This window comes from Taurulus bubalis, assembly GCF_910589615.1.
Source record: "Taurulus bubalis genome assembly, chromosome: 1".
Classification (NCBI taxonomy): domain Eukaryota; kingdom Metazoa; phylum Chordata; class Actinopteri; order Perciformes; family Cottidae; genus Taurulus; species Taurulus bubalis.
The window spans coordinates 8560325-8586603 of record NC_136589.1 but is presented as its reverse complement, the minus strand read 5'-3'; the positions used below and the strand labels follow the sequence as shown (position 1 = coordinate 8586603).

Here is a 26279-nt window from a genome sequence, read left to right as displayed (position 1 = left end):
TGTAATGAAAAGATCCTTCCATCAGATAGACAATGTGTATTCTGAGCCAAATTCACCTGTAAATGTTCCAATTATTGAGGTATTAAGAGCAACAAGTGCACGTGTCTCTGGTTATTTGTATTCCAAACATTAAAACCTTTTACTCCTAGTACATTTTCAATAAATAATTGCTTTTGAACATATTTTGGTTCTTGCACCAATACCTCATAATTTAATATTGATCATAAAAATAGTTTTGTAGATCTGACCTTTCATTCTGCTTGCATCAGAGGCCACACTCTTATTCCATTACCTCAATGGCCTGGCACGGGTTTAGGGTATGAGAAATAAATGTCACTAGAAGTGACTTGGTGTCAGTAGAGAATAACTGTGATCCCGTCCCTGAATGCTGGTGCGTTATCCAACCATGAATCCCTTAAGGCACTATTTTCTTCATGTTGCGTGCATGTGCATGCGCTGGCTGGCAGTAATGCCCTTTATCATGCTAAACTAGATGGGATTAAACTATGGACACGCTGGGAACACACTCTTATAATGAAGGGAATCTTCTCCACATTTGGCTGTTTAAAATTGCCTTTATTAAATTGCATTGGAAACAAAACGTGAGGTTATGCTTTGTATTCCCTTTCAAGGAACAGGCTTCACTTGTCATTGAGGAGGACTCAGCTGCAGCATTTAAACAAAGAGGGGAAATACAACGATAACCAATGGGTTTACTCTACAAAGCTTGTGGTAAATTGAAGTTAAAGGCTTTATAATCATTAGTTTTTCTTTTAAATCTCATAATTCACTCTCTTGGGATGAGGAGCCAGGATCTCTGGCATGGAAAAACCTATATTCACAGTGGTCCAACAGTCAGGCGCATAGTATTTTTTCATTTGGTGATGGAATTATGTTGTGTGTATATACAATACTGTTCAGTAGTAATGTTTTTTTAACTTGACCATTTGAAAGTTGTGTTTGAAGTCTCTAACTAGTTGCATTTTGCAATAACGATGCATTTATTACACCTAAACAATGTTTCAAACGGATATGGGACCAACCAAGTGTGACTTGGATGCACACTGTTAAGACATGACGGTGTGTAGGTTGAGAAAATATTGACTATTGTATAACGCCTCGTCAATTATATGGTTGCTCCTTAATCAGAGATTGATTGACAGTTGGAAGAGGTGCTGATGGGAAGTGTAAAGGTTCACAGTCGTTCCTCTTTGCCCTCTGTGGTGCTCTTGTGCTCCCTAGTCCTGTGAACTCTTCAACTCACCATGAACTGGGGCAGGGGAGCATCGGCGAGATGAGGAAGAGAGAGATGGGTAGGAGAGCCTGATTGAGCTACTCTTTCAAGTGTGGATTTACTCCACTGATCCTGCCCTAGTACACACACACACACACACACACACACACACACACACACACACGGATACAAAATACTTCTACATGCATGCACGTACACTTGCATACACACACACTCACTAAAATGCTCTGCTCATCCCTTGAGTCCGTGGTTAAGGCCCTCAAACGGAGCCGGCAGCAGAGCCCCACTGCACTTTAGGTAACCTTCGCTCACATACTTGCAGAGCTGTATGCATAAACCCTGACTGGCCCGCACTACTTCCCCTTCCGGTCCCTAGAAGAGGTGAGGGAGCAAGAATGATTGACCTGTGGTCAGATATTGTCCTTTGATAAACAGCAGCCCCTGGCCAATTGTAAGTGAAACAGAAAACCTGACTTGTGTATATGTCATGATCATATACAATGATGTCACCATCACAAATAAGAAACAGCTCACTGCTGACTTTTTTTTAAACAGAGACCCGCTTAAATCCAATCCATCCAAATTACCTCCATATGTTATTAATGATCTTCTGCTGAGTTGTACTCTCAAATGTCAAACAACTTCTGGATGGTGAACACAGAAATTCCTCTGTTATGCAATAAGATTTGGCCTGCACAAAGGGAATCGCATAACTATACAACTTTGTATCAAGCTGGCCTCGGGCTGTCGAGCAGTTTTAAAGTAATTAGTCATCAATCAAGGCCAAACCTGTAACATGAAATACAGCAGAGGCACAGACAGTAAACACCTTAATTGGGGAAAATCCAGCCAGAATCTTTTGAACAACCGCTGCTGTACTCCTGTACAGGTTTAAACATGTGAGCATGTTGCAGCTTAGGCCATTAAATGTCAAAGCAGGTATTTTTAATTCCTGTATTGACATTGATTGATTGGATTATGGCCAAAAGTAAAACATTCATTCATGTTTCACCACAAGTTGTTTTTTTGAGAGAAGTAGTGTACATTTACTTTGTAATTGGTAATAATTATCTCAGCCGAGAGATGCCATAAAATGATATCATATACCATTTAATTGCACAGAAGGTTACACGGAGTGGTGGAGAAGGAATTTTAGTAGCCTTTCAATTTTTTTAGGAACCTGACACGCTGGCTTCATATACTGGTTAACATGCATAATTCAATCAAACTCTGCTACCTTTGCCCACTCTGTACATTTCTTTTAACACAGCAGTTAAGATATTATTGGTCTTCTTGTGTCATTGTGTAGGTGATGAGCAGCAATGTGATCACTCAGTATGACGGCTTATTTAAATCTATTAAAATCCTCTCTCACTGCCGGAAGGTATTGACAGGTGTGACGATGGATAGACAACACTGAGCTTGTGTTTGGGTCCTCGCACACATTTGGCTCCATTTGGGTGCAGTTCAGTTTTTGTGTGCCTTGTGTGTATTTTGTGTGTGTGTGTGTGTGTTTGATTGATGTGTGTACACACTGGACATTGTTATGGATATGATACATTCTTATTGGTCCCCTCAAGTCACTGCACTGTATGAAGGGCTTATGGGAAAATGACAGGCAGACAATTGGACAAGGCCATCTAAGACCAGACAGAGGCCTTGTCCCTTGGTAACTCTGCGTGCTTTGGCCCAAAGGCACCTTTTCCTATTAGATATTATATAATATAAGTGTGTTTTGTATTTTGCTCTTAGGTACTTCTAAAGCTCACCCAAGTATAGATGGATACAGTTTCTTTTTGTAACAAATTAAGTCCTTAGATTTGTATGTAATTGAATTGTCAGTGAGCCATGGCTTTGACCTTTGCATTTTTTTGAGTTAAAATGTTGCTGATCTAGAAAAAGATGCATATAATTCTGTTGCATTGCAAGGTGTGAAAAATCCCAAGCAGGCTAAATACTGAAATATGAATGTAAAGTTAAACACATTGACCTGGAAATAACCATCCAGTACTGAACCTCCATGAGTTCTGAAAGATTGCTTTTTGATTATGCTCTGTGGTGATTATGGATGGGTATCGTTTTTTTTTTTTTCGATACCGGTGCTAAACCGATACTTTTAAAACGATAACGGTGCATGAACCGATACCTTTTTATTGCCAAGGCAATTTTTTTCCTCAATTTGAACAATATAATGAACTGTTTAAAGTATACTATAGATGTAAATAAATAAGTACATACAAAACACTTCAAACTTCAAACTACATCTTCAAACCTTTTAACTTCAAACTATAAAACTATTTATTTAAAAAAAGAACAGACACAATCATCAGGTGGCCTGAATGGGGCCGTGTGCAACGGAACTAAGAAACCGTTGGATTCTACAAACTGCTGCTTTACTGGACTACACGTCATCATTAATATCAACTGGGAGAGATTTGTTCCAGAAAGCCGAGGACGGACGTTCAAAAGCTCGTGCTCGTGTCTCCAGCAATCTGTGTGCGCGCTGTGTGTGTGTGTGAGCGCTGGAAGCCCCGCCCCCTCGAGCCCCGCTCTGCAAGCAGACAGAGAGCAGAGCAGCGAGTGTGCTCTGATCCGCGCTATTTTAATTATCGTTTTTAGCGTGCGGGCACCGCGCTACCCTTTTAGTATCTATATACTGTGCAACTTTACAGAGTAGTGTTAAAAAAAAGTATTTATATCGGCTCAGGCACCGGAAGGAAGCACCGGTACCCACCGGTTCTCGGTACCCAACCCTAGTGGTGATAAGTCAGCTACGAATATGATTTTTACTCTGAAGTCTTTTCTGGCGATCCTAGTATTTAGTGAATATTATAAATTAATCTGATGGGGCTGTTGATCTAGATGTTCCTCACGTTATAGCGAGAACTGAAATCACGTCATGCTGTTTAAGTTATGGGAGATTGCCTGATAAAGGAAGCTTCAGACAATGCTCTCTACATTTGATTCAGTGCAGTGACAGCAGGCACTTGCCGCAAGGTGTATATACCAGACATAAATCGAGGTGCACACACAGACACAGACACACACACAGCACATGAGAAGCAGGGAAGGTTAGGTATGAAAGGAGAACAGCACACCGTGAAAGAAAGAACTAGTTGGTGCAGGGGCACTTTGGCCCTGGAGAGCCAAGGCTTGCTGAATGAAACTGTCATTGCTAAGAACAAAGTGAGCACGGTAGCAGCCCAGCGGCCTTGAGCACCACTCCGTTTGCAACACGTTGGGAGCCCAGTCCTGCAATCTTGCTCATGCCCACTGCTCCCTGTTGTGCTCCATCTCTCCATGTTCGCCTAAGTCCTTCTATTGCCCCCTTTTTAAGTTCTATTTTTGGGTATTTATTTTCACTTATGTAGTTCTAGTGCACATTATGATAATTATGAGACGGTTTCATCACTCTACTTTTCTTTTCATTTTTGTAAATGCCTTGGAAGTGGATAACAAAGTGAGAGCCCTCCGTCCTTTTCCGTGTTTGGCTAACCAGGCGCATTGTATTACTTTTAGGCCAACATAAAGTTTCTCTTTTAGGAAAACCTGTACGCCGGCACCTTTGTTCCTACTCCTGTCCATTGCTCCCCTGGGCCTTCTGTGTCTCCTCATTTCTTTCTTTTTTCTCTCCTCTTTCACTCTGCTATGGTCCACCTTCATGGACGAACATACACTAGATGGTGTTTTTGTAAAAGCAAGACAGATGGACCTTAATGGTCGCCAAGTTTGGCGATCTGCAGGGTGTTGCGTCTGTACTCGCCAGTATGCATCCGGCTTGGCAGAGTGCTACAATGGTACAACTATCAGAATCACTCAGACAGGAAAGGCACATGCACAGAGCGAAGATGATGCAGAACAAGCAGAGCTGGATTTAAACAGTGGAAGTCTGTTCTAGGCAGCAGTGTGCCGACTTTGCAATCAATAAACACCTCTTTTTTGTTTCCTTTGCTTTTTAGCTCTCACTCTGTCCTCCACTCTCTCTCTGTCAGCAGTGTATGACAAATGAGTACAAAACACCATCTGGCTGCATCATCCTTGTGTGCCTCCCCAATTAATGATGTTTATTCTCTGGTAGGCCTACCTATCACTACCATTCTCCTTTTATTTACTCCTATTTATACCCCCACCCCACGTCCTTAGTCATGCATAATATACATTCATATCCATAAGAACGGAAGCGCACAATTTTCATTGAACCTCATCAGTTGGTGCATTGACTGTGCTTGATGCACATTATGTTAGTGCTTCTAAAGGCAATAGTCAAAAACAGATGTTTCTGAGATTATTAGGTATCATGAAACTAGCTCGTGTGTTTCTATCATCCCGCTAAATCTCACCACCATACCATATTGTTGATTGCCTGTAACCGAGCTGCAAGGCCTGCAGTACAGCTGCAGAGCTAAGGCTATGACGGAGACACGTTCAACACAATGTGATACAGGCTATCTGCTCTTATGACAAACATAGCTATTATGTCACACGCCAGCCATTTCAAATAGGCTTTGGGACCTTGAATGTACATACATACATACACACATACACACAAACACACACACATTTTGTGTGAGAGAATGGTGAGCTCATCCCACCGGCACGTAGACACGGGATCTTCCGCGTGAATGTTAATCATCTTTTTAATTGGCTTGCTTGACTTAGTGACCTCTACTTAAGACTGCAAGCCTGCATCACTGTGCTCCTCATACAATGCTGTTCTTCTGTTTTCTTACTTTCTCTATAGTGTGTGTCTGTGTAGTATTTTAGCTTCCATTTACTCCCAAGCAGTCATCATTGTCCATCTTCAAATCCTCACAGTCTTTGTACTCATTTATCCAGCCTTTTGGTCCTTATATGCCCCGCTAACACATTTGAGGCAGGTACTTCACAGACACCTAGTGAAACCGTGTAACCAGGAGAGCAAACACTAAAACTGTGGTGTATAAATAGCCTCTAATTAATGATCGAGAGGTGATAAGTGGATAATTGGAATTGACCACTCAAACCGTTTTACCACAGGAAACAGATGCGACTTTTCCGACACTTATGTTAATAATGATTTCTGCTGCATGTTATTTGATTGGTTAGTGTGTGAAAAGTGTCAATGATTGACCCTGTTGAGTGAAACCATATACACTCGAGCATGTATGTCTATATTTGGCCATGCCCTGCTCACAGCCTTTTTTTCGAATGAACTTATTGGTAACATAAATAACAAGAGAGCTCAAGTCCATCAACCACTCTTAAACTACACTGCAGACATCAATACAACAATAAATTGCTTAATTCCTCGGGCCAGAATGATGGCATTATTCAAAACATCTGAAAGCAGGCTCAAGCATCACCCTGACTGGCTTCCCAGTACAGAATGCTCTGAACATGAACATGGATTAAATTAGTCAACTTAAAAAAAAAATTGCAGTAGAATACATCGGCCTAAAGTGAATATTTTGTATTTACCAGCTCACAAAGGTGCAGGAAGGGAACCCCCCATCCCCTTCTGTCAATCACATTAAAGACTAGGGCTGACATGTATTATCTATTTAACTTATTTTGTTTATCTACCACCTTTCTTTCACCTACGGTATCCGGCCAAGTAAAGGTGTACAATGATTTCAGTGTCTGGCTTTTTCTTCTCTGTATTTCTCCTGCTTTCTTGTGTGTGTCCTTTCTCATTGTATTTGTTTTTTTATGTGTAATCACCCTTTCTCCTGCTGTCTGCTGCTCTTATTTTCTCTCTGGGTGATTGAGGGGGACACACCATTCACCACTCTCTTCCATTACTGTATCTGCAGTGGCCTGAAGGCCACCACATCCTGTTAACAGCACAAGTTACAAACCACAGAGCAGGCTGGAGCCAGTCACACAAAAAGTATCAGTCACTGATGGATTATAAAACTATAACAATACGTTTTCCATATATTGTGTGGAGAGGATGTGCCACAAAAGCCTCTTGTTGTTCCAAGTTTGCACCTAATTTTAATGACTCCCAAGGCGCACACATTCCTCCAGTCTAAGCATTTAATTGCTGTACTACATGGAGTAGCCATTGAGCTTCTTTCCATGTGTGCCAAGTCCCTCCGTTCAGCTCAAACCCAACAGGAGACGTGGTCTTGGCCCAAGGGTTCCTCCCCTGCCGTCCCTCCCCGCCACATCTCCATCTGCCCATCTCTCCTCCTCTCCAGCTCCATGGCTCTCCTGGGGGGCAGGCAGGTGGTTCTAACCCTAAAGAAACGGTACCCCTGCAGGGATCAACCTGCCTATGCCTGGCCACCTTCCCTCGTCTTTTCCTCCTCCAGTTTAGTTTCCTGGCCCCCAACTGAAAGTGCAGACTTCTGCAGCCGATCTCAGAGACTTGGCCGGCCCCTCTGCCTCCTATATGTAGCCGCATGCCATTTAAATAAATACAATTTAAAGCGTCCCCACAAAAAAAACTGTTTATTTAAATGACTTACTCATCATGTGAGTAAGTGTGTTTAATTTAGATTGAATTTCTTGTATATGCATATATCCCCAGGGGCAGACCTATAGTATGCTCATTAGTTGTGGGGTTTGTGTCTCAGAAATGTGTGCTTGCACATGGTGACAGAACAATGCAGCAATGAAAACAAGAACAAGGAAAGAGGCAGTGTGACTTTGAATTCCACTCGGCTCGCTGTTCCCCTCATCAGGAGTCTGCTCACGGAGCCAGCCACAAGAAATGGTAAAAAGTCTAAAGCGGGGAAAAGATTCAGATTGCAATAACATTTGTGCTGAATGGCACCTTTCATCACCTTTCCTCACTTGTTTTATATCCGTCATTCACCAACTCACTGGTGTGAAAAATCAGGCAAGAAATGGAGAAGTACGGTAACATGCATAAACATTGCTCTAAATAAAGTAATCTGTCACTGTAAGCTGCAACTTTTATGTTGCAGTATCTGCTTGAGGCGCACATGCTGTGCCAACAATATTTAACAGTTTAGAACATGTTTAGCCGCTGAAATGATCTGCACATATGGAACCAATGTATCATAGAGGGATACATTTTTGAATCTATCAAATTCTTAACCGTGATGGATCATTCAACTATTAATCACTAAAACAAACACATGGTTAAGTCTGGCTAGTGGAACAAGCCTAAATCTCATTCTAGAATAATGAAGAATGGTGCATGTCACTTATTGTTGGTTGTAGCTCTGTGTCCTCAGTTTTGAAAATGTGTCGTCCATTATTGTCCTGAACCAAACCTCAGCTTCATCACACTGCAATTAGCACTTTCTCTTTTACATGGTGTCTTGGGTTCTTCGTTCCCTTATTCCTCCTTGAAACATCATCCTGTTTCTAATCCATCTCTTTCATTTCTTCCCTCTTCTGGGAGTCTGTCCTGTTTCTTCTCTTGTTTCGTTCATTTAGATTTTGAAGTCAACCAAGATCCCCAGTGAAGGTGCATGCTATGTACACAGGCCCTCTGCACCACTTACAAAATTGCTATGCCCACTTGTGCCGTCCATTTTTTATTTCAGTTCACGCACATACACGTGCACTTTGGTCTCTAACCACCCAGGTCCCTGACATCGTTGTAAAATAGCCTGCTTCCTAATCCACCTGGTTGTGGGTGCTCCAGGGGGGTTTTCAGTGTCTTAATACAGTGTGTAGGGAAAGGAGGCGGATAACAAGGCATGCTGAGGAGTCCAGGCAGTTTTAATCTGCTCTGGTCACCCCCCCCCCCCCCCCCCCAGTGGCATGGAGTGGGACCCTACAGGCCCCTGGCCAATCTCTTTGCCTCTCTTTGAACGTCTCCTTAATCCTTTTACAGAGTGGCAAGGCAATGCAGATGTGTGCGTATCTGTGTGGAAGTTTTCATGTGTGCGTATGCTTGTGGGTCAATTTGTAGGGGAGCTGTCGTTAAGAACCTGCATCTCCAAAGGTCCTATGCTGATTGAAACGTGTGCACATTGTCTTTCTGCCGCTCTGCGCCTTTGTCTCTCACACTCTGCTTTATACATTGTCCACACACTGTAGTTTCTGAACTTCCCTAGGGGTGCTACTAGGGCCAAGCTTCATCTGCAAAGTGGGAACACACACACACACACACACTGCTTTCATCTCCGTCTCTCATGCGACTGTGTCCCAGTGTTTAGGCAGGAAAATAGGATTGTGTAGAGCTCAGCGTTTAGAGAGCCCAAAGGCCGCACGTCAAATTCAGCCCCTACAGTCTGTCTGTGATGCTTTGCTTTGCCAGCCGTTGCTGAAGTCATTTCAAACTCTCATGCTCGCAGTCCCACCAGCTAACTCTGGACGGATGACTTTCTTTGCCTCCATGATGTCGCAAGTTGTTTTTGGTCTGTCTTGGGTTCATTTGGTTTGTTTATCACAGTCCCTCTTCTCTTTCACACTGTTATTGTTTGTTAGCAGTGATGTGTACAATACTTCACTTTCTGTCTATGGCGCTGACTGGTTTTCCCATGGTGGAACGTCACTGGGGCACAACAAGACTAAAACCAACCCTCACTTCTTTTCTGTTCAAAAAGCTCTGTTTAAATCCCAATGTTTTTTTTTCTTTTCTTGGCAGCTAAGGCATGCATCTATAACACTATCATTGTTGGCCTTCAAGCTTAGTCAGTGATCCAATTCATCAAAAGAAACCTAGTGAAAGTTGTCTTTCAGCCTTGCATGTGAATAATTGAAGGAAGTATTAATGATATTTGTCAGATTGCATGGAGCCAGATAGCTAGAGGACACCAAAGAAAAGTGTCTAAAATATAAAAAAAAAAAAAAGTATTCATGGGCTCACTGCATATGTCCATAGATGCATTCAAAGAGTTTCAGGTTTGAATCCACGTCTAGCAGGAGGTGCGCAGATCCTTGTTTTAGGAGTCAGGATCTTTGAATGATGCAAATCCCCTAGCAGTATTTAAAGCTCTGAAATCATCCCTGGCCAAATCCCTTCAAGATATTCCCTGCTCGATTGGATGGCATTAAAGGATCGCAGCGACAGAACAATACACCGTCTGGCAGCCTGGTGGAATGAGGTATAAACGGAGAGGAGGGGAGCGGAAGGAGAAAAAGAATAGGGGTGGATGAATAAAGTAGACACTGAGATTACAAATTGGGAGTAAATGCTGGGATGACCGAGGAAGGAGAGGGAATATTATTGGTAGGCAGAGAACACATGATGAGAAAGGGGACGGGAGAAACAGGCAGCTGTTTATTGGGCTGTACAACATGGAGGTACTGAATGATCCCTCCTGCTCTTCGCCTGTAACACCGCATCTGTTTTTCAAATCCGGTGCAGACCAACAAGCTTTAATGATACATCTAAATCTTGTTGTTAAATCTGTATGTATTTTTCTAGATTATTTATATGAAGATTAATCCGCTCTTAATGCTGTTATGTTACATGGAATAACAGCCCAGTTTCTGAGGATAAACAAGATCACTCAGAATTTCTGCACAGCTTTTCCCCTTGTACCACTAGAAATGCTTTTGATGGGAGAGGAAAAACTGTCTTTTTTTTCTCTCTCTTCTTCTCCCCCCCATTTCAGTTCAAGAGTGCACTGAGCTGGTAGGAAAAACAGATTTTCAGTCCTTCTCTTTTTCCTCTCCTTTCTCCTGTCGGTGGCACTGAGTCTATGTATGTGTGTGTCAGTTGATATTGATGGGACTAGTACAGAGAACCAAGGCTGCCCACTTCACCCCTTTCATCATAATAACATGCTATTATAAGCCCCATAGAGCCAGGGCCTAGGCTGCGTCCGCCAACCATACTTACTTTGCATGTAATGGATAACTCCAGAGAAGCTGTGGAAGTAAACTAGGCTTTACCAATTAAATTATACTTCTCTGCAACATATAGAAACACCCTGAGCACCAGCCAATGCGACAGCAGACAGAGCACTTTTACTCTGAGGCCTTGGCACTTATGAGCTTTGTTATGATGCAGAAAATGAAGTATGAACAGAAGAGTTGGTTCCTGACTTTGTAATATGCCACTTTCAACTGTACCTCAGTAAGCTGTATGATTGACAGTAATGGGGCGGAGCAGCCATGACGAGTTTGTAATAATCTGACTGGAGTCAGGTTCACTTCTATGTTAATGAGCTAGTGTGTTGGTGGTTTAGCATGACTAATAGCGCACATCGCTAACAGAGCTGTCTGAGAGTGAGGAAGGGAGCAAAGGAGAAATAAAGCGGCTTTGCTGGGGTGCTGTGAAGGTATAAGACAGTCGGAGAGGAGAGTTGCAGGAGATTGCGTTGTTAGTCTTTGGGGAAAAGGAAAATACAGTTGAGGCCTGATTCCCTTGGCAGATATGTTCACAAAAGCCGAAGAGCAAGGCAGAGGAAAGAAAATTGCCTTTGAAAGTGCAGCAGTGAGTTTGAGAAAGGACATGCAGCACTTACTCCAGTACATTCTTTAAAAGTGCTTTTTATGAAAGGGAAAAGGAAAAAGGTTATATCTGTTTGTTTAGTCTCCTGTGGTTGATTGATATAGTCAAACGGGTTTGTTTTTATGTATTGTAAGTATGTAGTGTTTACTTTCCTGTTGTATTTGATTGATGCATGGTTTTCCATAAGAAAGAAAAAGATGTCTTTGGCATATATGTATTTACATGTTTTTTGGTGGAGTAGTTTTTTGATTGATGGTCTTGTTGTTGAAAACATGGGAATCAGGTTTGTTGCACATGTGTTTTCATTTCTTACCCAATCCAACTTCCATGTTTGCTTTAGCTGACTTGAATTGATTCAACTTTCTTGTCACTTATTTATTTAATGTGGAGAAGTTTTGAAGCTTGCTACAAGTACTCATTCCTTCCTTTTTTCTAACCTTACACTTCTGGAGTGTGGAATTGTTGATAAGTCGTTTTGGCAGCAGGGCGAGAGTAATCATTTTCCTCCAGATGTTAGAGTTTGGGATGGAACCAAAAAGGAAGCGAGAGAGGGAGGGTTACGGGAGAAAAACCAGCTGCTGCCACTACCAGTTCCACCCCTCTACATGAAGTCATCTACTCCTCCCTCCCCAAGGCTCTTAATACCACCTCCTCCACTCTGCAGGATTTCTTTCTCAGTTCTACACATTCTGCCTCTCTGTATCCCAGGAGGCAGCCAGGGCAGGCTGTGTTTACTGCTGAGGTAATTGGAGTAGTTGGGAAGGAGCCTGACCCTGGCCCCTGCTAAGGCCCAAGATATGTGTGCGGCTGTGTGCGGCTGTGTGCGTGTGTGTGTGTGTACACACATGTGCGCATACGCCTGTTTGTGATGACTGGCAGTGAGGCCAGGGAAGGAAAGCAGGCCTTAGCCAGTGTCAGCCCTCTCGGGAGCAGACAAATTGGTTTTCACTACGCTGTCTGTCTTTTCTTGTCTCATATTCACCCACTATCCCTTTTTTCTTCTTCTTGCATATCTTTTCCACCCCTTCGCCAACTCAATGTATTCACACTTTCTCTTGCACCTTTTCTCCTTCTGGTGCTATTTTGTTCCACCTCTCATTCTATCAGTCTCTCCGCTTATCATTTCATCTTGCCAAGCAGAGCTGTTAGCTGAGCTGCATAGACAGTGACTCTTGCCCGATATGAGCAAAAACTCCCCCTCAGTTGCAGCCATAGACATGAGCAAATTCATCCAACCTAATCCAGGCGCCTGTTGTGTTTATCTGTGGGTGAGATGGATAGGAAAGGGCCTGGAGTCTGGGAAGCTGTGGAGAGTGAGGGTGCAGCCTTATAAACTCTCAGACCGCCGCTCATCTTTTGCTTATTGTCATGCACATGTAGCATTGAACATTAACTCTATTGTCTGTAACAATTGGCTTTAGCTACAATTTGTTTGTCATCAACTCATAACTGCAAGCTTTGATCAGGAGAGCGGCAGGAGAGAGTGCAGCATGACAGTGATTTAGCATGCATCTAGTGACCTCATCGCAGAGTTGTCGGTTAGTGGCAGTGGGACACAGCTCACCTACTTTAGCTCATCGCACGAGCGTCTCCCTTTTCCTCCCTCCTGCTCCTCTTCTCTCCTTCCCTCATCCCTCTGACTTGCTCTCCTCCCTGATAGCTTTTACCGCTCTGCTGATTTCACAAATAGGACTCATTGATTGAATCTGATTCTTGTGGATAGAGCAGCTTTATTGAGTGGCTTTTCCGCTGATGGACAGGAGCGTGTCGGTATGTGTGCTGGTTACGCACATGCATGTGTGCGTGTTGGGGATGATGAAGGAAAACTTCCTTTTCTCATCCCTGTCATTTTATAATTTGGCAGCTATTCCTCTCTCGGGAATTCCAGCAGCCAGATCATTACAGACGCACACATGCAGCATGCTTACACACACGGCCCTCGTCTGAGTGAACGTTTTATTATGGGTGGTGCATTCTGACTGAGGAATCTGTTAATTGTGGCAACACCTTGAAGTGTTAACCGCTCTCTCTGCGCTGTTCATCAAACATTCATCTAAGCTGCGCTCCTGCAGTCGGAAGCTGGCCCAGTCCACCCAGGGCAACATGACTTAAGTCGGTGCAAGCCCACTGCAGCTGTATCACCTGCATTATCTTTCGGTTTATCCTGATCTCGCGTCTCCTGTCTGCAGCAGTGTTGAGTCTGCTATCTTACTAGTTGTGTAGCTCAAACCAGGCTGCTAACATTGCCAGCACTTCCCAAAGTCCATCAGAGAAGCAGCACACACCTCATCCTAGCAGCCGCATCTGTGCTCTTCCCTTCTCGCTGCCCTCTATTTTGCATCACTCTCCTCTCAACCGACAGTTGGCCACCTATGCAGACTTGGATAGGCTTGCTCCGTGCTCATTTAACTCTCACGGCCCTGCAGATTCATCATCATACAACACAAACCAGCGGCCCTAACACTCGACATTGTCTTGAGCTGCAGCATGCTGCCGAGCTACCCCTGTACTCCCTCTCATCCATACAGTGTTGTGAAAGACCAACGCACCTCTAACACCCCCTGAATGTGCTCATTATTTTGTCTGAATTTTAAAAGATTACTCTCGTTACAAAGTATTTCAGTGTGGCCACAGCAAAACACCATTGATCTGTGGTTCTCCAGTTTGCAATCATACTGCAGGGATGCACTGTGCTTGTGAGGTCTTCCCGTGCTAGATTTGAGAGGAACGTCTAAGTAGCCATTTGAATTATTGTTGGTAGACAGCAAGCCTTTGTGTTATGGAAAGCTAGTTAGCAATGGTTTCAGCAGAGTATATGGTGTTTATACAGCTCTCATACAGTGACAATAAAAGAGCAAAGACAAATGTTTGATTTATTGTTGCCACAAGCGTGTTGCGCTTTGAAAGCACATCATGGAGCGCCCTCAATGATTTGCATCTGGTGAAGTTATGTCCTTATTTTATCTAGTATTTTTCTCTTTCCTTCCTCAGTTCTCGGTTTTGTCAGCTTGGCCCACTTCCAAAGAGCCACAGAGTTTCTTTTGAGACATACACACACACACACACACACACACACACACACACACACACACACACACACACAGAAGGATAAAACCGCTGTTTTGATTCATGAAAGCAAAGTACAGACTTTTCTTTTTACTGTACAAAGGTGTAGAGGTCAACATCTGTTAACAGAGATTGGAATTTTCTTTTATTCTATAGTGTTTACTTTGCTCTCTTTCAGGTGTGATAAACCCTGAAATAACTGCCTGTTTACATAGACATTGCAGCATCTAATTAGTTGTGATTTTGGCTTTCCGTTGAGTCGAGTTTACTTGCCAATATTAGCTAGGCTAGCTATTGACCTGGGCCATGTTCAATTAGCCTGGTCTGGTTATCACTGTTGACACTGCATGTCAAGTGGCCCTCTCTTCACCTCCTAAGGTTGTTAATGATGCTGAGTATAAATGTACAATGTTCACAGTTATACAAGACCATGTTATTTTCAACATAATGAATTGACAATTAGATTTTAACATATTTGTAGAGTATACCTTTTTTTTATTAGGTTGCTAAATAATTGTAAACATCTTCTCAGCTACACATCATCAAAACATTAAATACAAAAAATATTTGAATCATGGAAGTTTCATCACCAATGTTTGAATAAGCGTTTGTCTGTCTTTGCAGGGAACGTATTGTAGTTTTGAATTTTTTGTTGTCATTTTGTGCTTTGATTCTTCACCATTAAAAGAAAAGAGAACTAGCGAGGGAGAGAAAGCAGTAGAGAGAATGTCCTTGCTTCATTAATTGGCAGCTCTGTGGTACACTAAACATTGCCCACACACACACAGCTGAATGTGTGAGCTGTGACTGCTCTGAAGCCACTGCTTTATATTTAGTCAAGGGAGACCAGGCTCTGTCACTTTTTCTCTTGCCTAACCTCGCTCTTTCTCTTCCTCTCTCAGTGGCCGTGTTGAAGAGGAGTCTCAAGGGAGGGCTTAACTCTGAGCCCTCATTCTTTTTTTTCTTTTCTTTACCCTTCTACGTCTTTCTTTCCTTATCGTCTGAATAGAGCAGCATACTGTTGTTAAACTTGGTCCAGGAGACACACTCTGTGCAGAGATAGAATAGAGAAATCGAGGATGTTCAGTAACTGCCCTCCTGCTTTTATTACTGCCATCACTAACGGGCTGGTCGGCCTTCCTCTGTGTGCGCATGATGCGTTTACGTGCAGATGCAGAGTATATATGCATGAGCCACCATTATTTGTACAGTATTCTTTGTACTTGTAAGTTGAAATGATGAAGCATCCAAATTTGACTTTCGACCATTAACAGGCATGAAATCAATAGTTCACTTCAGGTGAAACTGAGGCCAGCAAGGCTTCACATGCCTGTCGTCTCACCCTTCCGTTTGGAGAGTAATTTAACATGAGGCCCTGCTGAAATTATGATGTACAACCTGGAAAATCACAGGGGCTTTTGTGTTTTCGTGGTTATTGAGTGTTCGGTAGCTTCGGGGGAAATGGAGTTTAGTGGTGGAGGTGCAGAGAGGAAAGGGGAGGAATGAATGGGTGCGAGCAGCAGGAGGAGGGGGTGCTGTCTTAATTGCTTTCCGTGAATAATTTCAGTCCCCTAATTTGGCAATAATGACAGTGGCTGCGGCTTTTGTATTTATTTATCCAAACATTAATTGACAGAACTGACATTAGCCAGGGCGGTTATTGCTCATTTGATTGCGCACAAGGGAGCAAAGAAAATTACAGTAATTATCATTCTGATATGGATTATGAATATGCATTCCCACACTTAATGTGCCTGTCAGCATTTTAGTAACAAGGCACTCTGCCATGACAACAGCATTTTAGCTTATCTCCATCTCTGTTTCCCTAAACCCAATCCAACCGGTGCTTGTAGAGAACAGACGACATGTATTGTTGGAATGATTTAGCTTCCCCACTGTAGCTTTTTAATAACACCCGGGCATGTAATTTGGGGAAATGGTCGCCATGTGGATTGTTTCAATTGGCCTATAAAGGGGCCTCAGCGTGTGGAATTAATTGGAATTAGTGTGTGGTGTGTTATTGTGAATGGACATTAAAGTTCCTGTTTTCCACAGGCCGAGGGAGAAGACAATTTGAAGAAGATGCAGCTGATGGAGCTGGCGATTCTCAATGGGACGTACAGAGACAACAACATCAAAACACGTAAGTGAGCTTCCATAGAGGCACGTATAGACAATTTACACAATTCATCTGTTTTGCACCATAAACAACTGATCTTTTAACTTCATTGACCATACTTCATTATATATTATATTTTCTGTATTTCTCATGATCTAATACTGTTTACCTTTTATTTAAATGTATGTGTAGTCAGACTTCCTGTGTACACACATCATATTATCTGTGACAACTAGCAGACGTCTTTCTCTCAAGCTCTCCAAACAATCCATGTTTACCTCCCACCTACCCAGCCATGAGTAGGAGATCTTCCATTCTGTTCTACTCCGTATTCCTTTCCTCCCCCCATCCTGCAATCTAGATGCCATCACTCTGTATCACTTGCTCTTGGCGAACTCTTTTAGCACATTGCTGTATTCCACCTGCTCTTATCTGCATGTTAGTCAATCGCTCACATGTCTACATTGTTTGCTCTGTAATCGATCCCTGTATCATTCATTCTTTTCATATTCAATAGAGATCCAAAATTGGATTGATGAAAAGAAAACAATTCATTATTTTGTTACTCATTTATGAATCCACAAAAAAAAAAGCTTTTTTTTCTTACTTTTGATTAAATGCTCAGATTTCTGTGACCAGGATGACTAGTTTGAGCCTGGCTCTTGATAAAATAGCAGCAAATACACTTGGGTGATGGCAATATGTGATGTAATGGATATTAGCATAAACATCAATACATGTTTTCAGCAAAAATGTATATCGATGTTCAAACTCATATTTATTACATTAATGTGGAACACACAAAGAAGTCTAACTTCCTGGTCACATAAATCTGACACATTCAATCTCAAAAAGAGATTCATCCTGTTGCCCGTTTTAAATGTGCCAATTTTGACTTGAGCATAAAAATTGAAAGGGAGGGGATTCCTAAATGACGACAACGCATCGTTTTTTCTTTTTCCGATTTTGGATTTCCAATTGAAATATGAAAAGAACAAATTGTTCACAGATTTGAATCACCAAATGCCATTTCAAAATGCATAATCACATCTATGATTTTGGATATGCGAATCATCATATAAAGCACAAATATTTGGTAAGTCCAGAACATGTACATTTACTCTCTGGACCCTTGGTTATGTTTTTGATTATCATTAAAAATGTAATTTGTTATTGCAACATCAGAAACTGGGTTCTTCGATATACTTGGGCTCAGATTTATGAAATGAAACTATAGGTGCTTAATTCCACTGTTTCGTTTCGCTTAATGTATCTGCTAAAATGTTTGCCACGCTGAACTGGCCCACCATCTAACTCTAGTTACCAAAGCGCTTCATTGACCTGCCTTTTGGGAAGCTTGTGTGGCACAGCTCATGGCACGTGCTGATGCAGAACCACCCAAAAAAATATATTTGTGTGTTCACCTGTGCGTTATCCAACTTAAATGGACTGCTGACTATGTGGAGGATCAAAATATTTTAAGTTAATAACAACTTATGTTGTCTTCAGTGATCATATTCAGAACAAAATTCCTGATCAGTCTTTTGTGAAACCTTCTCTTCATTGAGTGTTTCTCCTCTACAGCTAGTCGACAGCTCTGTTTCTGTTGGCATGTGTGTTGATTACCTCACCTGTGTCTTTTCCAGTAGATGAATGTATAGCTGCCATGGTGATTTGTATGCTTTGAATGCATTGGGATGACAGCAGCATTCTGTGCTTCTTGTGTTTTGGTGTATGGGGCATTGTTTTTATTTTCTTTGGCTATGTTGACTTTTCCTTTGCAACAGATTGTGGCTTTTGTGGTTCACCACCATGATCATTGCATGGACTAATTTTCCCTTTTGCCCCCTTCCTCTCCCCTTTCTACTTGCCACTTCCCGTTACCTTTTCTTTTTCCTCCTTTGTATTTTCACCTTTCACTGTTCATCTGTGATTATGATCAACCACACTCCACTTTTATCTCTTGTCCTTCTTCTTTCTTTCTACTCCTGTCCTTTGCTCTCTTGCTTATGGCAGCCACCCTTGCATTCTCTCTTGCAGCGGCGGCAGCGGCCGCTCAGGGCCAACGTCTCATAGCGGGCCCCCAAGGTCAGGTGATGCCTCCCCAGGCACTCCGGCCCCAAACACCAGGTGGGGGCCCCATCATGAACCTCATCCGGTCCCCTCAGATGGCTGCCATGATGTCCAATGGTACCCCCACCCTGGTGCCTCCCTCACCAGATGGCGGGCTTATCTACACTACCCCTTACGACTACCCTTACACCCTGGCACCCACCTCCCTGCTGGAGTACCCCATCGACCACAGTGGGGTTCTAGGTAAGAGAGCCTGGGGAAGCATGGGTCCAGGTACATTGGCCAACTTTGGCCAGCTTGGACATGAGGGAAGCTTGTTTTACCCCGGAGCTGGGGTGCTGGACGCAGCTGCCATGAGCCACAGTCAGGACTTGTTGAAAGGTAAATATGTGGTGTCCACCTGAAGATCAAAAAACAGACAAACTCACAGAGTGGATGTGCGGGTGAAGGTCTTGGTAATGGGATGACCAGCTATGTGGCTCATATGGACACTGTATTAAAAAGGCAAAGGGGGGGCAAAAATTACCTTGTGAGGGCTAGGCTCTTGGAAAGTTTATAATTCAGACTAAGGTTACTTCACTGTTTTAGTTATGTTCTCGCCAGACAATTATGCTCTCAGGTTTAGATTAGTCTCTTTTCTGCAAAGTTCATATCGGAGCGCTTGCTTCAGTGCGAATTGAGGCGTGCCGACAGAAACACACTCGCATACACGCAGCCTGCTCTCTAACCCTTTCATGCACTGGCCTGGAGGCATATCCAGTCTGGCGGCAGATCCCCTTGGATTTCTGCAGCTTTTGAAATAATTTCTCTGTGCTGTTCTCTGCAGGCAGGCCTTGATGCCTGTAGATAGTCCCTCTCTCACTCCCACTGGGAATGTTCATTAAATTCCTCAATTCTTCCCTTTTTTCTTCTCCCTCCCCTCTCTCCATTGTCTTAGCTTCACCCCCCTTGAACTTGAGCTATGTGCTAATACCTGACGCTCCCCTTAGTTTCTGCGTCAGGAGTAGAGTTCAATGTAAGGGTCTATATATTCTATTCATTCTCAATGGTGCTTTAAGCTCAGCACATCTGCTACCAAAGAGATAACTGAACATATATTGATGAAAGAGTCTTATATGAACACCATGTGCTTCATTGAGGCGGTGGTTAATAAAGCAAAGATACTTCCCAAGTTAAGTCAGTCGCTTTAATATGACACAGTACTCCTCTATTGTTGTTCGCAACAGCAGACACTAGCCTGATTTTAGCTAACCTGTGTATTTGACGTGCCTCTTGGGAGTCATGTCTAGAACAGACAGGGGCAGCTGACTGGCTTTTCTCTCTTTAACTTGCAGGGTTACACCAGCTTAGTGCATTTTATTTACTCACATTATCGATTGGTGCCTTCAGCAACACAGGGCCCTGTGTGGAAACACTCACTCTCATACTCACACACACACTCATGCACTTGGTTCGGCTGCTTGCGCTACTGTATCCAGCCACTATTGGCTTCTCTGAGAATAAAGGAATGTCAGGCCATCTGCTTCTTCAGAGTAGTGTAGGTGGTTGCTTAGTCATCAGCCAAAACTCGCTAATACATCTGACATTGCCAAAATAAAATAAATTATATAAATAAAATAAAACTTATTTCCCATGTCCCCTCTTCCTCTGGGAGAACTTGATTTATTTTTCTTAATTCCTGCGCATCACATTTATGTAGTACTTAAACAAACAGTGACACGTAAACGGCTTGTTTGTGCTGCGTACACAAGACGGTGTCGAGCACTGTAGTAGGAAGAAATCAGTTGTGACAAATATAAGAGGAAAATGACAGCCTCTGCCGCCAGTGAACAGATTGACCTGGAGAGAAATGGTGAAAGAGGGAAAGAGAAAATGAAAGAGAGCGAGAGGCAGGTGGTGCCTGGCACTATTCAATTACCATCAGAGCTGTATTGGATTTCCCCACCTTTCAAAATAAAGAGACAAATTTCTCTCAATCCCCCCTCTGTATCCCAGAGGAAGAATCACATTATTTTTTTCAGACAGCCCAGAAGCCTTTACCCTTTGCCTGCCCCCTTTTCAAAGACTCCTCTATAACTATGAGCACTGTGGAATTCTATTACTTAAGTTATGCATTTTAAATACCAAGTAAAACTCCAAAAAGGCGTATTATTTTTTTCTACTGCATTTTTCTACACATAAAAAGAAGCTCTGTGTGGTGTGTGTGTGTGTCTATATGTACTATAATCTGTATTATGTTGCTTTTCTGTGTATTGTATTATCTAAGCATTATAATGATAATGGTTAAAAATGTGAATGTTATTACTGTAAAAGATGACTGTTTTTCCCCTGCTCAAAGTGAATGGTTTCTAACCTTGTGGACCTGTTGCAATCTAGGTGCAATGGCTACTAAAGTGAGACGGCATGACACGCGGGTCCATCCTTACCAAAGGATTGTGACCGCTGACAGAGGTCAGTTTAGTCTCTTAGCTACACTCTATTGATTGATGACTTTCAATGATTATTATGCCTATTATGCCTCGATGCCTTAGTTAGGAATCATCTGTATTGTATTTTGTTTTCCTTTCCCCCACTACCTTTCCTACCCCATACATCCACACACCAGCTAAATGGTTGCTTGTGGTATGCACATTTTGTTTACATTTAGTACTTAACATACAGTCTTCTGTAGATGATGTATATGTCAAAGCTCAGGCAAAAGTGATCCGAACAGCTTTTGGTTAATGCAGCTGTGAAGCCAAGACAGGTAGTACTTTGCAGGCAGTGTTAAATGTGTATAATGACATTCCTCTGATGTGAGATTAGAGCCTAAAATGGGGCAGGCTTGTTCCCATACATGATTTATCTTCTTGGCTCATACGGAGCAAAGAAAAAGGAATAGCATTTCTATACTGCATCTGAGAGACCTGGTGGGCAGAAGACAAGTTGTCATGCACCATTTCACCTTTTTAAATTTAAATTTATTTTGCATTTTATTTTTCTATTGAAGAAAGACACGCACAGACATAAGCTTGCATTCTCTCCAGTATATTGCATATAGATGATTTAAAAAAAGAAGCTAAAACACATTTTAAATATTTCAGTTGTACATGAGGTACTGTCATTTTATATTTGAGCATTTTATATCAAATGTATTTATGGTTCTGGTGTATATTTATATTATATAAAAATATACTGCTAAATAAAGAGAAAGAATCGGAAAACATCGATTCATCTATTCATTGCACATGTAACACTAGTCACAGTTATCCCTCACATAACATTAGTGAGACTCCTTACCACTAATCACACTGTCTGTAACTTGCACTCCAACTTGACAGACACTAAAACACTAGATTTTTGTTGTTCTTATTCTGTTTGTCTGTTCGACCTCTCTTTGCTTCTGTTTTGATTTAGGGGGAGCAATGCTTAAATTAAACCGCCATGCTACATGATTCAGGGTGGGGGCTTAGTAGTCGGGATCATAATGTGACAATGTCATGATTATGTTGAGATTAGCTGGGTTCATCTCACATTGGCACGGGAATTAGGAGCAGGGGGCAACATAAGAGATTGCATTCATTTTATTGTTAAAATGATGTCATTCCAGTCTCTTCTTGCTGACACTAATATCCTTTCTATCTTTTTTTTCTGTTTGTTTTGTTTTTGTTTCTAACCACCTAGCCGCCACCGGCAACTAACACATGACCTTCTGACCTCTGAACTCTTCACCCAATGACGAGCCGCCCCAAGCCTGCCTGCTGATCAGTTAACTGGTAATTGCCTTTTGCTAGCCTCTCGGACGCAAGTGAGAGAGAGAAAGAGAGAGAGGCGCCTGCCCGTACAGTTACCCTAACACGTTCTGAAAAAAAGTAGAAGCCAATGGAGAATCTTCACAAACACAACAAAACCCAACCAAGTTGTGTAATATCCATATTTTTCCCTCTGTTCATTGAGTTCAGTTCCCATTCTTTCTCTTTCTTTTTCTTCATGAATCATATACTGGGTGGATGTGTTTGTGGTATTACTCATAAATCTGCACTGAATTATATAGCAATAAAGACCCCCACCCACTCTCCTTTAATCACTCTAAATTGGTGACCTCACTTGGATGAATACAAGTTAAATGTCTATTTGACGCAAACCATTTGGTTTCAAAGTAATAACATGATCCCCCTGAAAAAAAAAAAAAAGAAAACTCCGGAGCCCCCCCACCCTGTTTCTAACCATTGGGAGAGAAAAAGAAATAGAAGGAAAGAGAACGAACACTCACATTAACTTGTTTAATTTCTGTCATTTTTCTGTCATGTAGTGCAGTTGTTGAGCTCTAAAATGTAATTATGAGCTGACGCATTCTGGGTGTGCCCCTCCAAACAGCTTTCTGTCCGTTAAAAAAAAAAAAAGCATGGCTGAAATGATTGCAAAAAGAGCTTTTATGATTTATGTGTTTTTTCTTTTCTTTTTTTGATTTTACTTTTGACACATTTTCTCCACTTGATTTTGGTTTCTCTGTTGTTCATATTTGACTAATTAGCTTAGCTTAAATGGACGAGCCGAAATAAGGCAGGTGGCTACCTCCTGGAAAACAAAAGCAATCTGGTGTTTGAAGCAGGCTGCAGAAACTAAGGAATGATGAAGGGCAAGATGGGAAGGTCCCCGTTTGGGCTGATGGGTGTGTGTGTGCGTGTGTTTGTGTGTGTGTGTGTGTGTTTTAATTAATACTACAATGAAAGTAGGGTGTGCTGAGGCTTCGGGGGCATTGGGGCAGTGCTTATTAGCTACTGACCATTGCTACGTCCCCGTCCACACTACATCCATCATACAGTGCCTGATGTATTTAGAAAATTATCTCAATGAGTTAGCTGAGCTGTGATTGAAAAGACAAAAAAAAAGTATTAAGTGTGCATATTTAGCCAAAGGGTTTTCCAATGAATTATATATCTGCAATTATGCATCTGTCTCACAGAGGGCTCTCTTTGTGATTTTAGAGTTCGAAAAGGTGTGAGTTTGTGGTGCCGGCCTTCAACTGGAACAGACAGCCAGTCAGTTAGATTACTTTTGACCCATTAATGCTCTGTCTTTTCCTGAGGAGGTGAAAGCAGGCAATTAACACTAAATCAACACGCTACTCAATTACAGCTAAGGGAAGGGCACTTTGAAGTTCTGTACATAGATGCTTTTGTCGTGAGGTTTCTATATTGGTTTGTTTCATCAGCCACATTGCCAAACTATTTTTTATGTCTTTATTTTTGTTTTTGCATCTCAACATTTGGCCAATTTTGTTTTTAATTGTCTTTATTATTTTTAACCCAAGACATCAGGTTGGCATAATCTGACCCTATCTGCAAATTCGGGATTTTTTTTTTTTCTTCATTTTAGTCTGTGATTATTTTTTGGTATGAAACGTGTATTTTCAACACATGACGAACCCTCCAAAAGCGCATCCACAATGTGTCAAATCTCCCTTTTTATCGCAGTCTAGCTCCTGAGCCCACAATCTTCTGTTCAACTCTCTCAAGAAAAAAATAGGATGTGAAAGCCATGCCTGCCTGTTCAAATTGCTTTATACATACGTCTTGTGTGTGTATATATATATTTATATATATATGTATATAAATATACATATATATAAATATATAAAAATGTAGATATCTGTCATTGCATATACAAATACATAAGTGAACAAAAAATAGATAATTTTACAGGGTGCTGGAGAAGATAAAAAAAATTAAAAAATCTATTTTTGGCAATTTTAGCTTTTGATACTTTACTTGCAGTTACAAAATCAGAAAAAAAAAAAAAGTTTAAAATGGTATAGAGGGAAAACAGAAAAACTGAGTGTGTGAAGAAAAAGTGCTGTTACTTGGATATGATTGGAAAGGAAGACGAAGACCAAAACAGTCATAACCTTTGAAAAGTGAGTGAGGATCAGAGCGAGACAGACGCCTCGAGAGTTTTAAAAGGATCAAATCAAAGTGCCTTATCAACAGTGTTTCTGTTTTCTGAGTATTCCAGTTGTGTTCAATAATATCCAGCACCCACCAAGATGGCGCAGAGAGGAATGGCTCGTGTTACATGCTCCGAGTAGTCGAGCAGGGTAGCTCCCACCATATCGTGGCGTTACCGAAGTTATTCTATGCAAAAAGAATAGCAGTCGTTTTGACCAGCTAAAATATGTGCCATGGTTTTGTCTTCCTGAAATTCTTTTTATTTTTTTCCTTTACTTGATGGCCCTTTACTCTGCTATATGTGCAGGATTTGTCCTCCTTTTAATTTAGATTTGAATGATCATATGAAATATTGTCTTGATTTTTGGTGACTGTGACTAACTTCCTAGAACAAATTGAACTGCCAATAGCAATGCAGTAGTCTGCCGGAACATGTTCTGATCACGAGCTGAGGAAAATACATAACGTTCAAGGTAATGGATCGGGAAAAGGGGGGGTCGGAGGGCGTCGGCCCCGTCGGCATTAAGCCCATTTGTTTCAATAGCTGTCAACCGAAAGCGTCCAGCCCATGTTTCTCCATGTCAATTTTACAACAAACTATCAATACAATCACGAGATTTATAATGGGCGAAATGAAATGCTGGATAATGAAACAAGCAACTCTATTTCACAGCCAAATGGTTTTCAGTTATTGAAACAACTGACAGTTTTTTGCTGGAAGGTAAAGTATTCTCGTAATATAAAATTGGAAGAATTCTTAGATCCCAATATTACCCTTGGCAGTTTGTTTTTCTATTCATAGCTCTTTCATCATGCTGTTACACCGAAAGGTCAATTAGTTTTTCTTTCTCAGTGTTATAATTTTAAATTGAAATGCAATATTAAAGTGGAGCAAGTGATGGCTATTCAGCATTTGACAGTATTAAGAAAATTCCTTCTGCAATGTTACAACTTGCTGTGTCATTGTGAAAGGCTGGATAAGTCCATCAGGTGAAAGGTTAAATATATACCTACCGTATTCTCTCTGGCCTGCCTACTACATGTATGATAATGTAATTAACAGCCATTGTTACAGGTTTATAATGTATTTTTCTAATCTCATTTTATATGTATATTAATCATGTTTCTGAGTGCATTTTTTTTTTTTTTATGGAATCCACATGCAACCCCCTCGCCCCAAACCTCCCCTCTCTTCCTCCCTCCCCCCCATTCTCTTTTACATCTTGAAATCTGTCTCTTGTGGGGAGTGTTGCCTTTTCCCTGTTATATTTGGTTTTGTTTTCTTGCCAATTCCCAGCTTGTTTAACTCATTAGCTACTTTATTAGTTTTCTTGTCATAAGTATTTTTACATGCTTGCATTTAGTTTTCATGGTGTATGCTGTTATTTTTTTCTTATTAACCTCTTGGCATTTATTTTAATAAAACATTCTTAGTAAGATTTTACTAACTTGCTGATATTTTGTCTTGTGTTT

General features: G+C 41.6%; 1 protein-coding gene across 5 annotated transcripts in view; it reads left to right on the top strand.

Annotated features, from left to right (window-relative positions):
* qkia (QKI, KH domain containing, RNA binding a) overlaps nt 1-26250 on the top strand; it is a 69629-nt gene extending 43379 nt beyond the window's left edge. Inside the window, exons 5-8 of one of the 5 annotated variants that reach the window (XM_079220538.1) lie at nt 16743-16830; nt 18823-19260; nt 21256-21330; nt 22543-26250. In XM_079220538.1, coding sequence (XP_079076664.1) covers nt 16743-16830; nt 18823-19260; nt 21256-21330; nt 22543-22559 — 618 coding nt within the window. In that variant the 3' untranslated portion in view covers nt 22560-26250. Of the gene's footprint in view, nt 1-16742; nt 16831-18822; nt 19261-21192; nt 22077-22542 lie in introns of those variants that run through there. The other 4 variants (XM_079220540.1, XM_079220539.1, XM_079220537.1 and 1 more) reach the window with 4 other exon arrangements.
* Nucleotides 26251-26279: the final 29 nt, after the last annotated feature.